Source organism: Centruroides vittatus, unplaced genomic scaffold (assembly GCF_030686945.1).
Source record: "Centruroides vittatus isolate TY-2023 unplaced genomic scaffold, ASM3068694v2 contig_391, whole genome shotgun sequence".
NCBI lineage: Eukaryota > Metazoa > Arthropoda > Arachnida > Scorpiones > Buthidae > Centruroides > Centruroides vittatus.
The window spans coordinates 986830-1002954 of NW_027122207.1; the positions used below are offsets into that span (position 1 = coordinate 986830).

The window sequence follows — 16125 nt, forward strand, 5'->3', positions numbered from 1 at the left end:
TATTTTATTCCGCGATTACCATTTTGGGAATAAGTAAATATTCTTCATATAAAATCTAAATGTTTTTTTCTTTCCTAGCAAGATAAAGTATTCATTATTTTTATTCGCTGAATTAACGCTTCTTTTAACTTTATATTGTTAAATAAAAAATTTTATTTTGGGAACTTTTTTTTTCTTTCCATTTGATTTTTCGTTGCTTTAAATATTTTATTTATTTATTTTTCTATTCTTTTCCTCATCCATTGTCAATTATTTCCGTTTTCCTTTTTATTCGATTGTTTCCAATTTTTAAAGTTTCTTTATCTGTTCTTGTATCGGTTTTTTCCCCCAAATCTCATTTGTTACTGTTCATTCTTTCATAAAAATTCATTGTTCGTTCCATGTTTTACCGCCATTTTTTTCTGTTAACTTGATTTAATACAATTCAGAATATTTTATAATTTATTAAATTTATTTTTAAGAATAATTAAGAAGGGGGAAAATATTTAATATTACTGAAATTATATATATTTTTATTTAAAAAAATTCATTTTCTTCTCGATTATCATTTAATAAAATTGATTTAAAAGGAAATGTTTAATTATTTATGGCCTTTTATTACATAGAATCACTTTATTACATATGAATGCTTCACAAATTAGTGTTGCATTTTTGAATTTTTTTTGAATTTTATTTTTTAAATAAGGATTTTACAAATAACACATTATATCTGTATATTACACTAAAGACAAAATCATTCTTAATTAAACAATTTTCAAATAAAGATTTTCTTAAGAACGTATTTTTTTAAAATAATTCTTATATAATATATATTTGTATACTTATTTATATCTATAAGGTATATATTAATTTATATCTGTCCATGAAAATCTTAAAACTGCTTTTCATAAACACTATTATTCACAACAAATCCAGACGATGTTTCACTTTGAAAACTTCAATAGATTATTGGTTTTTATCCTGTTTTTTTAAATATATATATAATTTTAAACTACATAAATTTTAAAATAGAACAATTTTTATTTCATTCTTTTTTATATACTTTTAATGATGATAATTAGTTATCATTGTAAAATTGAGGATATCTGATATTAAGATAATTACGTTTACCGGGTCCACCTAAAAATTCCGAAACTCTTTTACCGGGTCCACCCAAAAATTCAGAAAATCTTTTACCCGGTCCTCCCAAAAATTCAGAGACTCTCTTGCCTGGTCCACCCAGAAATTCCGAGTATCTCTTTCCCGGTCCACCCAAAAATTCGGACAGTCTTTTTCCTGGCCCTCCCAAGAATTCGGAAAGTCTTTTCTCATTGTTATCCCGAAGATAACCGATTGGCACCATGTTTTCTTCTTCTTCCAAATAACTTCTTTTACCCGGTCCACCTAAAAATTCCGAAAGACGTTTTTCTGATGTTCTCAAGTAATCTGAAGATATCGGTAAGTTTACAATTTGCCGTTGTCTCCCGTCTGGATCTAATTAAAGAAAAAAAATAACATCAGTTAAAGCTGATACTGATTCAGTATTGATATTAATAAATAACCTAACAAAATCAGACATAAATTAAGTCAAAATGAATAGTAATTCCTCATGCAAGAGACTTACTTGTTGAACACTTCGGCCATGACAGATGTTTTTATTATTTTATTGAAGAAGATAGCTAAATTTTAGAGTAATTTCCACATTATTACATATATACATTCATTTTAAGCGTTATTTTAAATATTTTGTTTCTTTTTATTATTATTTATTAAATTTAAAAATTTTCACATTTACATTTTTTTAAAATTCGGTTTCTATTTTTTAAGTGAAAGTAAAAAACATTTTCCACATGCCTAAATATATATATTTATTTTATATTACTGGCGAATTTTAATTCTTTCAATTATTATTATTAATTAAAGAAGTGCGTAAATCTAATTCGCGTCATCGTAATTAGAAATAAAAGTGATTAAAATTACATTTACACGCAGCAGGAAAAGTTAATGAATGAAAGATGAAGCTCACCCTACACTCTCTCCACTGACGACCTTTGATGTAAATCTTTTTCTGTAACGTCACGCTTACGTCTTCCTAAAAATTCCGACCCGATAGGGCTACTTTTACCCTGATCATTATACATGACATCCGCTCTTTTTCCCAAAAATTCGGATCCTATTCTTTTACCTAAAAATTCGGATCCCATACGTTTGCCCAAGAATTCCGATCCCATACGTTTACCTAAAAACTCCGATCCGATTCTTTTTCCAAGAAATTCTGATCCCATACGTTTACCTAAAAATTCCGAACCTATTCTTTTGTCTCTTTCATCGTCTACAGTTCTTTTTCCAAGAAATTCGCTTCCAATCTCTCTTTGACTATATCGAGATCTCTTCAGAGATGTTTCGTGCGAATTAACTTCTGGAATGTTCATACCAGTTCCCACTCTGACTAATTCGAAGATTTTTCTAGCAACATCTGAAGGAAACTCTCTTCCAACACTCCATCCTGAATTTGATACAGAATAATTACATTTAACTTTCCATATATTTAAATATACAACAAACACTAATTACCTTTTCTCTTATTTCTCTTAAAACACACACACACACACACATATATATTTTTTTATATTAATTTACGCGAATTAAATATAAAATAAAACTATTTTTTTAAAAGAAAGGTAAAATAAAAGCTTATATATGCAAACAATTACGCGACATTTACGCGCAAAAATTAACTTTTTTTTTAATATTTATAAAACGGGATTTATCATTATTTTTTCATCGAAATAAAAAGTTAATTGTCTTTTTTCTCGGTTATATATTTTTATAATTCGTTCGAAAGAGAATTAATTCAGCTTTCTGTAATCTCATAAAAGGTTTTTCCCCCTTTGTCATAATATACAGAATTTGTCTTCCGAGACTTTATCGCCATTTTAAATTTTCATTTTATTTTCAACGTGAATAAAAATCGAAAAGAAAGAAAGAAAAAAAAATTGAGAATTATTTGCATACATAATATTTAAGTATTTCTGCCTTTTCCCTTAATATTTTTGGTGTAATGAGAAATTTTCTATTCCGTCTTCATTTGCATTTGAATTAGAATTTTTTCTATTTTGTTCATTACATATTTTTGTCATATTATATTGAACTTAATCCTATTTATAGCTATGTTTATATCCCGAGTTAAAATTGTTTTTTTTTTTTTTTTTTTTTTTAATAATAAATAATGTATTTGGCTTGATTTACTCGATATATTCGTACATATTTTTGTATTCTGTGAAGTAACTTTGAAAATATCTAAAAATTTTCGTAGGTAATTTATTTATGTTTCTTAAGTCTTTATAGTTTGCGGATAATTTTGATTTAATAACGTTTTTATCGTGGGTTAATTGTGCTTAAATACCACTAAAGTTAAGAAATATTTCAAATTTGCAATCAGAAATCAGGAAAAAATTGAATAAAAAATTTGATTTGGATGAAAGATTTTAATGAAATTATTGAAGAGGGGAAAAACTTTTTAAATAATACAAAAATGGATTCTAATCCTTTGTAAAAATTTCCAAATTTCTCTATTTAATCCCTAAATTCCTTTATTAATCCCCAAATTTATGATATTGAATGAAAAAATTTCTCAATTTTTACAAAATTTATTACACGTACTAATTAAATTATTATTTTTATTTAATACTTTCGTCAAATTTTCTGTTGTTTAAAAAAAACAATTCCTCATAAAATTACTCGTTAAATTTTCTTGAATTATCTAAAAAGTTCTCTCTAATTTGAAGTTAATCCCAGTTTAGGAACTTCTTCGGTTTGCAGATATAATCAAATAATATAATATATTTAATTCGTATTGTAAAATAAGATTCAAAGAAAAGAAATTGATGATGTTAGTGGGAATTGATGCATATTATTACCTCTGTTTGACATTGCCTGTTCGGGTTCTGATACACTCAAGACAGACACACAGGACATCACCATGATTACGGCCATTAAAACAATTTGACGAGAATAGGTTACTTCCATCATTTTCGACATTTTTATAATCTGAAAAGAATATAATTTAACATTTATTATGCTTAAAATCTATCGGAAAAGGGAAATTTTCGGGTAACAAATCTGGAATTTCCTATACGTAGGGCCTTTTCCATAGAAAACCTTTAAATTTAGTTAATGCCATTTGCCGAGTCACGTAATATTGAACCATAATTTGAGTGTATTTTAATATTGTTTGCTCATTTAATCTTCGATTTTATTCAAAAATCTTTATTAGACTTTTAATTAAAGCATCGAAACTTTATAAATTATATATAAAACTACGTTGGCATTAATTACGATCAATAGCCGGGGTTTTAAATGACATCTGAAATTTTAATTGTGTTTAATTTATCTGAAATGTTCTCGGTTAATTTTGATCGTAAAGCACTTAATGTTATCGGCTTAATTATAATATTTTAAATATTAAATAATGAAAAAAAAAGAGTTATTAAATATTGATATTAAGTAATGAAAATTAGTCATTGAGTAATATTAAAATGGTAATATTGAATAACAAAAAATAATAGTTAAATAATGAGTTATTAAGTTAATTATTAATTTATCTGTAAATATAACATTTTCTAAACATTAAAATATATTTAACATCGAAAATATTAGTAATAATTTTCTCAAAACTGTAAAAGAAACAATAAACATAAGCACAAAAATCACAATTACTTTCACATAAAATAATTGAATATTAGGCATAAAGGTAAATATTTGTATTGTGTAGGTTTAAAAAAGATCATAAAAATCTGTCAGATAAAAGAAAAAGATATAGTTATATAATCCGAAAATAAATGGCTAAATAGCAGATAAAAGAAGTTGTAATCTTTTGTACACAAGCCATCATCCATAGAAACATCTGCCCACAACGGCAACAAATAGTGTTGTGTCAGTTTTGGGCACAAGAACCAATACTGATGACCAAATATTAGTGGAAATAAACTACTGTGATGTCACCGACTGAAACTAACTTTGATATTTATCTTAGTTACGACATTCTGTAACGAGAGTTTCATGTGCGGACTCTTTCATAAAAACTTTATTATATTCTTTTCTAATAACGTCCTCTCTACGACACAAGACAATGAATTCTTCTTTTATTTTTTTTTAATCAGAAAAATTTCCTTATTGGTTCGTTTAAATATTCGAATATTGAGCGAATATCCACCAATAGATACATCATGTAAAAATGAACGATTAATTAATTAATTTTTGTTCTATTTTAAACTAATATAACTTAATTTTTAAGTAATATTTTTAAAAATGTTTCTAAATTCTCGATTATAATTAAATTTATTATTTATGATATTAAAACAATAATTTAAAATTAATAGAAATTAATTTTCTAGTCTTATATTTTAGTTTTTAATTTTATAATATATAATAATATAATAAATAATTTTGTTATTTAATTTAATTTTTCGATAGAAATTCAAATAAAACATCTCAAAGTAAATTGTAAAAGTAATTAAATATTTTAAAAAAATTTTATGTTCATATTTTTTTTTAAATAATAGACTAAATTATTGAAATTTAATTTCTTATTTATTATTAAAATAGAATATGTTTAATATTAATAACAATTTTTATATGATGAAAATCTTTATTTTTTTTATTTAATTTTATAAACTTTAAGTTAACCTTCGCTCTTAAATTATTTATTTCTATACAAAAGTAGAACAAAATTTACTTAAAAAACACTCTAAACTTTACAAAATATTCGATTAAAAGCTATAAATTTAGGCCTAGATATATATATGGTGGGTAGCTCAAAAGTTAGTTAACTGTGTTTCATTATGAGTTCCAGGTACTATATATTTGTGAATATAATTATATAAATAATAAACTAAGTTTAGATCAATGCAATTTTATTTTTAAAAATATGGATAATTATTTAAGTAATTAAATAAATGATTGATTTTGCCTTTAAATGATTAAATGACTCTTGGGCCACCCTGTATACAAAAACGCCGAACAGGATATTCAATCGTAAACAGAATAAAATTAAAATAAATTAAGAAAAATTTATTTTAATCAAAAGTTTATTTTATAATCGTATATTTTAATAGTTTTATTTAAATAATTTTAACTTTAAAATTGATAGAAATGCTTCTTTTTTAATGTTTTGTTCAGTTTCGTGATGACTGAAAGGCGAAGAATTTTTCTTTACTTTCAATCAAAAGGTGCTTGAAATTGAAACAAGAAAAGTGAAATTGAATAAAAGATCTATTTAGAAGAAATGTGAAATTTCTAAAGAATTATTTATAATCATTTTTTTATTTAAAAAATTGCATAAAAATAAAATTCACAATAAACTGTAAAAAATAAGAGAAAAAATCCATAATAAAATAAAGGATATAAAATAAAATTTTTGACTAAAGGAAAAAAATAGAGCAATATTTTCGGATCCGCATCTCAGATTTGGAAACAAAATTGGTTTTGTTATCTTTCCGTTTTCGACCGATAAAGTATGCGAAGAAGTCATACAACTTTACCATAATCATAAATCTTATTTCAATATCCTCTCATACCGAAGATTTATATAACTTGTATATATATTTGCTATACATTTCTCACCCCCACATACACACCTACACACACACATAACTCGTGCGTGATCACTTAATATCTTTCACCTGTAATCGCTTAATATTCTAAACTTCGATATTATAATTCAAAAACTTAAATTAGATATAAAATAATTTAGTTTATACAAATTCTCTCATATTAATGTATTGGAATTTTACATAATTAACAACATATTTTCCTCCATCGTTCGCAATGACGAAACGTAGTAATGTAGAATCGAGAGGTGACGTGTCACATCTTATAGTTTTTATACATAAAAACGAGATGTCTTCTCTACTTATCATTAAAGATAGAACCCCGAACTGTTTTGTAAATTGATAATTGCCGCATTTTGGTTACTTTTAAAGGCTAGATCGATATCGAGAAGTGATAGCGCGGTTTATAGACGACGTAACGAAGTAATTCACATTGTCGAGATGATTGGACATAAGACTAGGTGAAACGTCACGACTGTCAATAAAAACGTCCACTATCTGATAACGTTACTTGTCTAGTTTAATAACGATGATAAGAGTCCATTCTCGCTATATATAGTACGAAATCTTGCTTATGTAGGAATCTTTTTACCTGTTTGTTTCACTCTTAAGTAACTACTACACGTAAATATTTCGGAATTGCATCAATTTATTCAAAAATTTTGGCTTGGTGAAGCATTTTGAGTTGTTCTCTTTTTCCAAATTCTTAAAATTTTTGATTATAATTTATGAATTTTATGAGAAAGTTGCTATTCGCTCGAAGTGGAATACGTTTGAATCCTTCAATACGATAACGTCTCGAAGGATAAATTCGGATTGTAAAATAGAAATGTTTATTCGAATCGAGAGTTACACATAAATACATCTATCAATAGGATATTACATGTGTAACTGTAGTAGTAGCATAATATCTGTATTCTAGAGGATGGAAAATCCAAGCTTAGAGAGTATTAACGAAAGTAGTTCGATTTGGAGTGAATTGAACAGGAGAATAATAAGAATAAAAGTGAAAAAGGATTTCTATATCTCCTCCTAAAAATTTGTTTAAACATTTCTATAATAACTTCTATGCTTAAAATAATTTTTAGATATATTAGACTACAAGCCGACATTAAATAATTTCATGAGAACGTCTGAAATTTAACTCGGGTCGTTAAATTTTTTACTATCTAGCTTACATTTTTAGCGAGTAATTTACTTTTTTTCTTAATAGAACTTTACTAAACTTTAATGTATTCATTTGTCTTACTTTAGGTAAAGATTATTTATCAATTCAAGCTTTATTTAACATGAAATATTGGTATAGATGCCTTCATTTTTCAATAGTTCTATAACACATTCTTACACGTTGGGATAATGACAGAATTAAGAGCACCGATTTAAAATTTTAATTTGCTTTTTCTTTTAAACATTAAATTGGGATGTTTTAGGAAAAGTTTAATTAATTGTTCAATAATGTTTACATTAATAACCAGAGAGATATCGACAATATCAATGTGGAGAATTTCATCGATACATTTTTGCGTATTTTCCCACAAAAATATAGTATTTATTTTTATAATAAATAGCATAAAGACTATATTTTTATTTAATAAAATTCATGGAATTATGAGTAATATTATCTCATAATTTTTCATAGACTATATAAACTCGTTAGGCCTATACTTAAAAAAGAAATATAAATTAATTTAAATAATATAATTTATAAAATAAAAAAATTACTTCAATTATATTGCTGTTTAATTTCTTACGTATTATTAATATAATTCAAATCAAGGGAGTAAAGAGGAGGGAGAAAAGTATAAAATTTATCATTTTAACGAGTTAAAAATATTAAAAAATAAATTTAAAATAGTTTATATTACATTTTTATATTTAATCGATCAGAAATTGATCAGTCTTAACTTTATGTTTGATCAATCATAAATTCATCAACCGAAATTAATAAACCACGGGCACCAGAGATGTAACTTTTTAGTAAGTTTACTTTATTAAATACACCTAAAATATAATAATTGAGTGTATATAGTTAATTTTAATTAGTAAAAATCCTTTAAAAATTTAAATTTGTATTATAAAATCGTTGAACAATTTTATTTTTTTTAATTATTATTATTAAATTAAAATATTCTCGACTAAAATAAAATAATGCTTAGATTCTTGTTAATTCCTAATTAAAAACAAACTATTCTTTCATTTAATTTCTAAATTTAATCAGGAATAAAAGAAATTCTTTCAATTTTTTCCCCAGTAATTTCAAATCTTGTTTTTCTTTTATCAAATTATATCAAGGAAAATATTTAAAAATTCATATGATGTCAAATTATATATATTTTCCGATAAAAACAGAAGAAAAAATACTTTAATTTACAAATGGATCTAATCTATTTTAATTTACTAAAATACAAAAAAAAGCTAATTAATATATTCATCGAGATTCTATTTTATAAATCAATAATAAAATCCCGAACTGCTTAATATATAAAGATAACTTCACCTTTTTCTTGCTTTTTAACAATCGGTATGGACTTTTAAATTAATTTACAAATATGGAAAAGCGGACAAGAACAAAGAAGTTTTATATATTTAATCCCTTACAACATATCATAACATTAGCATTAGAAAAGAATGACGATAGTCGCCTTTAACTCCTTCGCAGCGGGTGTTCGAACAAGAAATGTTAACATTTCCTTCTTTTGTCGACAATTTTAATGGATTTAATTTATATTAAATCGAATTATCCATATTTAACTCGATTTCCTGCTGTTTTATGCATCTATGAGTAAATCTGAACATTCTCTTTAACTTCATTTGTCAATGGAACTACTACTACTTTTTTAGTTTAAAACTTTAAATTAGCTTCAATGTTTTAACACATTTGATCACAATAAAAATACTTAGTTTTTCCCTAAAATTTCCCCAAAATTCCTAAAAATATAACGAATAGTTTTTTACATTTCGTTAAGATTATAACTGCTTTTTTTTAATTTACAATTCTAAATTCGCTTTAATATTTTAACGTATATTTAAATTACAATAAAAAAAAATAAATGTTAAATTTTTTTATAACATTTCCAAAGTACATAAACAGAAGTCGAACTTAATAAAAATTAATTACGTTATGTGTAGATAAAATGTGATTAAATTAATTGCATCACATTTATAATTAATTTAAAAAATTTTTAATTTTATTATTTTTATTGCATTCCTCATATTTGCATATATATTTCAGTTAAAAATATAGCAGAAGATTTAATGAATGATAAATTAAATTCTGAGAAATGTAAGAATTAATTGTCACTTATAGTTTCTGATATTGTTAAAATATAATTAATCTTCTTGAAATAAAATGTTACAGTTAAAATTATAAAATAATTAAATAATAATTTAAAATGATCAAATAATAATTAAAAGTTACAAATTTTTAATAAGTTTAACTGAAAGTTTTGTTAAATTTATTGTATTAAAAGTTATATTTTAATTATTATAGAAATTTTTTTTTATTATGTCAGATAGGAAGTAAGTCGAAAGATTATGATGTATTGAAGATAAATAATTAAAAATTAAAAGAAGTTCGACGAAAATACATATATTTTTTTCATTTTTCCTGTTTGTAGTTTGCGGTGATTTTTCTGTTCTTTTCCAAATCTATCCAAAAATCTTTTTTGAATTTATTAATAATATAAATAAACAATTATTTAAGTTTTATATTAATACATTATTAATATTTAATAATTTTCGGGAATAATTTAAAATTTTTAAAAGTATTTGGAGTTTTCGTATTTATGAATGTAGCTAGACCTTAAAAAACTATTTTAAAAGACGTTTCGTATAATCTAGCAAATAAGTGATTAATTTTTAATATAAAGAAGTTTAGAAAATCTGTTTTTTATTGAGATAAATTTAGAATGGAGATTTAAAATCAGAATTTAAGTCAACAGTCTATGAACTTTGATGTTTACTTAATAATATCGTGAATTTTTTAAAAATTTAGACGTTATTTTAATAAGTAAATATTAAATTATTTTTCTTTAATTTGTTGATTAACTAATATTAATGCTTATTTAAGATTTAACAGCTTGTAATTAGGTAAATTAAGTTATAAATGAGACCCACATCATTTATTCGTGTTATATTAATAAATATGTGGAAAACGTAGACTTTTTTTTCTAGATTTTAGAATAATTATTTTAATTCTTATCGAAATTAGATTAGTACATAATTAAAATCAGTCGTAAATCGAATTTTTGTAGGGGATAAAGGTTTAAAAAAAATGTGTTTGTTTTTCTGCGAAGCTACCAAAGTTTAAGGGAAAGATAGATTTACAGGGGCAAACAGTTTTAATTCAATTATTTAAAAAAGTTATCCGGCGGAAAAGTGAAGCATTGAATGCTCTTCGATCTCTATTTATTCTATTGCTTACGACAATGACTAAAGAGATTTTTCAAGACCAAGGAGAAAATCTTGACTGAGGTAGATAATGAAATGAAGTAAATGAAAAGATAAAGAAATTTAATTAAAGATCTAAAAATTCTTTTTAGTCTTTTAGGGATAACAATTTACTTTTCTCGCTTATTTCCGTTTAGTTTCTTAAATCATCAATTAGTTCATCGATCTTTATTTATTCGCCGATAATTTTACATAATATTAGCAAATATTTAATATGCAAAATTTAAATTTGCTGCACAATTTTTGAAAAAAATATCTGTCAAAACGATCTCACTCCGTCACAAGTTAATGAAAGGTTGTCATTTCTAGGCGATTATAACTAATAAAGACATAAAAATTATTAAATTATACGGTTACACAATGTTCAAATATTATAAAATTCCATAAATTAAATAAATAGTTTCATGATTAATTATTTTGCAGCTTTTCTAGTTAAATGCTTCATATTTGTTATACTATTATTATCATATCGATGAGTAATTTATAATATAAAGTATTGTTAAGTAAATATTTTCAAAATAAGAAATAACTTTATATTTTATTCTTCATTTAAACTACATTTATCGACACGATAAGTAAATAATATTATAAGAAAATAAGTTGATAATAATAATGTTTTCTGGATAAATGCAGGAATAATTATTATAATCGACTAAAGAAAATAAAATAAAATAAACAAGCGAAAAATTAAATTTACAGCAATCAGTTCATCAATTGAATTCCTTTTCTTGATTTCTTCATTTCTAGTGCAACAAACGAAACGCTATTTGTATAAGAGCAATTAATGGACGTTAAAACAGGAAATTACTTGTTAGTCTACAACAAGTGGGTTTGATCATTAATGAACAATCACTGTTTAGGAATTTGGTTCCGAAGTAAACGAAAAAGGGAAATTACAGTATTAATTGTCACTTCAAAGGGTCAGTATTAGGTTCCCAGGGTACCGACTCCGAGGTTATCCATTTAACTTTCCTCCATTGTATTCGCTTCCTGTTCCAATTAGGGAAATTCCCTGCGACGATAAGAATCCCTAGAGACGTTTACTGTATCGAAAGATTGCCTCAGCGAATATTCGTTCCAGTTACTTGGTTAAAAAAAAAAAAAGTTAGCAAAGTACTGGAAAGAGACAGGCAAACCTTAGTTGATTACATTATGCTTTTGGTATTCAATATAGAAGTAAAAACTTATTTTCAAAATTGAAATAAAGTTTTAGTAGAGTATATTTCGTATTAGGTTACGAATTCTAACAAATTATGTAGAAAAATGCGTTTGGCAATTCAGTAAAAAGTATGAGCCAAGTTCAAATATATGCCGTACGACGTATCGGTATCGTGTAGCCTTTATTTACACATTTGCTAGAGTAAAAACGTCTTCAATATCATACAAAATATTCTTCTTATAAGATATTATATTTGAAAAATAAGTCATAGTTCCAGTCAATAATCTCGACACGATATAAGGGCTGCGGTTTCATACGCAAACTCCATTTACTAAGATAGCGAAGGATCCATAATCGATGACTGTTACGAACTTCTATATGTAATGAACCGGAATCGATCGCTCAACTACAGTATTACTCTTATAACACGAGTTTAAATCGCATTAAATCTAAAGTTTTTCGATTTGAAAGTTTATTAATAATTTATGTACAGAAAACTTTCGAAATTACTAATTAATAATCAAAGATTTATTATTATCATTAGAATATTTAATATTGCTATTAACAGATTTATTATTAAAGATAGTAGATTTACTAGTAATAATAATTATGAATTTACTATTAATGGTAGCAGATTTATGTCTTTAACACTAATATTTTACTACTAATAATAATTACACAGTTATATATTTATGTATACGTATATATTATTAACAGATTTAATAAATGTTATGTTTGCTGTAACTGTGGCAATGTACTGTACAGTACATTCGAAATATAATTATTACGCGAAAATGCGGGAGATGTATTTAGTCAATTTTTATTATTTATTAAATAAAATCTCGTATTTTAATTATTTTATTGTTAAAAATTACTTTTTATATAAAATTTACGGAATAATTAAATCGAATAGAAAAAATATATAAGTCTACCGTGACTTTTAAAAAGGTATTTTTCAAAATGATAATTAGAAGTAAATATAGTTTTAAAAAGTCTATTAAAGAGTAAAAATGTTAACAATGTAATTAAAATAAAATGCGGTTAAAGGAAAATATAAAATAAACGGGAAATTCCAGGAAATTTTCATTATATACGGACTTTTAAAGGGTGGAAAAATCCCTCGATTTAAGGAGCATCTCAAATTTAAGAAGCACCAATTGTATGTTCGGAAAAATGAAAAAAGTGTCTTAAATTCGAAGTGGAGTATACGGAAATTAAAAGACATAGATATGTTTAAATGAAGCGCTAATATTATTTTTTAAATATAGAATATTCAATGTATTTTATTTAAATATAACAGATATGACTTTTCTATTTTTTACTTACTCTCTTTTTTTTAAAAAAAAGGAAAGGAAATGCGTGAAAAGTGTATCAAAGAAAACATTTATTCCAATATAAACACATCCTTTAGGTAAAGACTAGCAAAACATTCTTTCGCTATTTTTCAAGTCAAATTTAAATTACTCGAAAAGATTTTAGAATATTAATTTCAATAGACGTCAATATTTTATATTTAACTACAATACTATAGAAGGATAAAAACTTATTATTATAGATAATACTCGCAATGCTTTTAAAGTTAGTGTTTTTATTGGGAAAAATATTAAAATGTTTATTTTCAACAAAACTAATTATTACAAATGGTTGCAAAGAGCCTGTCCTTATTGTGAAAGGCATCGAAAGTGAAATCTTTTCTAAAGATACAATTAAACTTTATCTAGAATATACAGTCGGATAAAAGGAGTGAGTGACAAGTTGATTCTCTTGTGATCCAAAGGAGAATCCGAAAATCTTGAAAAATCTTAATCGAGGATTTCCAAGAGTTTATTCGGATAATTCGACTTTAAAAACTAATTTCTTTGTAAAAATACGTTTCTTAATAAATAGATTGTTAATTATAAATTTAAGTAAATAATTAATTCATTAATCTTTAAGACGAAACCAACTTTTAATTTTGCGAGGCATTTCCTCATTTTTCCAATACTTTATTGATAATTTAATTAAGAAATAATTACTGGAATTCGTTAGTCTTATATTTAAACGTCATTTAGATATTCTTAATTTTCTTAGTTTTTTAATAATAGTAATTTAAATCAGGTAACAGTGCGTATAATCGTTCTGTAAACTTGGCCGAGCGTTCTGTAAAACTCCGAAAGCGTACACACTTCGATACCAAATTTGAGATTTGTACAATTTGAAAAGCGAATTTCAAGTTGTATTAAGTTTTTAAGATTAATTTTAAGGCATTTGCGAGTTCAAATATGCCACAAATTTTTCTAGTAATTATTATTTATCAACAAAAAGATCGATTTAACGACAAAGTGGTGGCGCAAACCTTAATTATTCTTCGGATTCTGAAAAACGCTGAAAAAACATTAAAATAATATTGAAAATAACACTAATTACTAATAAAAAAACGAATAAGTACAAGTATTAGTAAGAACAAAACATAATAAAAGCCAATTTGGGGAAGACCATCGAAGAGAAGAGAACTTTTCAATGAAACTACACCGCACCACTTGATAAAAATCAGTTTCGGTTGTCATTTTAAATAACTTTTAGCGGACTTTTCATATATATATATATATATAATGTTATTCTACAAAGCTGTGTTTTGTTATTGTATACACAAACTTTCGATAAAAAAGAAAATAATTTAAAGATATAAACATTTATACGGTATTACAATAGAAAGTTTAAGTAGAGAAACCACTCAGGAAATCTTGTATCTCTTACTGTCGAGATTCACTTCAACAGCTTCCGTTAAAACTATCGCCTTGTAGAATTCCACAATCTGTTAATCGGATTAAGTGGACTGTAATCCTGCCTTACAACTTTGAAAATTATTATTTCTTTGGGCTGTTTCTTTTAAAAATTAATATGTTTATTTATGATCGTCTTCTATTATCTCGTACACTATCAAACGATGTTGAAGTTGTATCTTTTCGGTTTGAGTTAACGGAAAATTCTAAAAAACTTGTTATTTCTTAACTTTAATATAATTTAAATATATATATTTACTCTATTGTTATTGTAACTTAAGGAAACATTATGAAAATTTAACTTTTCTAACCTCTCTAATACTGTTTGGGGAATGAGCCAATATTAATACGTCGATTTCTAAATACAGCATTTATTTTCGAGAAAAAAAATAGAAAATTGAGATTTTTAAAAATTTTCCTGTCAGATAAAAAACAAAATAAAAAGGAAAAGTAATTCATTTTTTAAGGCTGAAGTTCAGTTCTTTCAGATTTATTAACCTCACACTTAACAGTAATATACAATGCTAAAATCTATAATGTAAAACATAATTTGCATAATGATCAGAACTCTTTCTGTTTGAAATATATATATATATATCTTTATATCTTTTTTTTAAATAAAATTTTCAAAATTTCTATATTTTATTTTTTTCTGGATAATTTTTTTCTTGAATGTTTTGAACTATGATCCATTAATAATTGATAATAACAGGCTTACCTTAATGCAGAGAAGAACCAAATAACTGCAACACCTTCTACTGAATGTGAACCACGGCTCTTTGTGGCTCACTTTTATATCTCGTACAGTACTGCACGTGCTCGTGCTGTACGAGAAAAGCTATTCTATTGGAAGATGAAGTGTGACGTCAACACGCCTCCAAGAAAATGAAATGATAAGAAAGTGAGACATCTGTTGCATTTTTAAATAATGAGAAATGGATTCGAAAATGTGATTAATGGTGTTAATACTTTTTTATCTCCATCTTGATTTCTACATTATGTCTGTGCTTAATATACTTACTCAACTATACTTATAATATAAGGCTCTAATTTGTTTAGAAAATGTCTTAAATGTATTTAATCTTAACATTTCCACGTAATAATTTAACGATAATCACTTACAAATACCGAATAATTGTAATTTTTTTTCAATAATTATTAATTA

General features: G+C 24.8%; 1 protein-coding gene across 1 annotated transcript; it reads right to left on the reverse strand.

The window, feature by feature from the left end:
- Positions 1-561: 561 nt before the first annotated feature.
- Positions 562-15702, reverse strand: LOC136975884 (helicostatins-like). Its single transcript, XM_067271037.1, has 3 exons — positions 15679-15702; positions 3900-4029; positions 562-1473 (listed from the first exon to the last, which is right to left on the reverse strand). Exons 2-3 carry the CDS (start codon positions 4018-4020, stop codon positions 1058-1060), a joined length of 537 nt encoding a protein of 178 aa, XP_067127138.1. The 5' UTR covers positions 4021-4029; positions 15679-15702; the 3' UTR covers positions 562-1057.
- Positions 15703-16125: the final 423 nt, after the last annotated feature.

Excerpts from the sequence above, each read along its gene's own strand:
- LOC136975884 (XM_067271037.1), bottom strand. The coding sequence starts at position 4,020 with ATGTCGAAAATGATGGAAGTAACCTATTCTCGTCAAATTGTTTTAATG. Across the intron at positions 1,474-3,899 it reads ACAGGCAATGTCAAACAGAG|ATCCAGACGGGAGACAACGG; the intron begins GTAATAATATGC and ends TTCTTTAATTAG.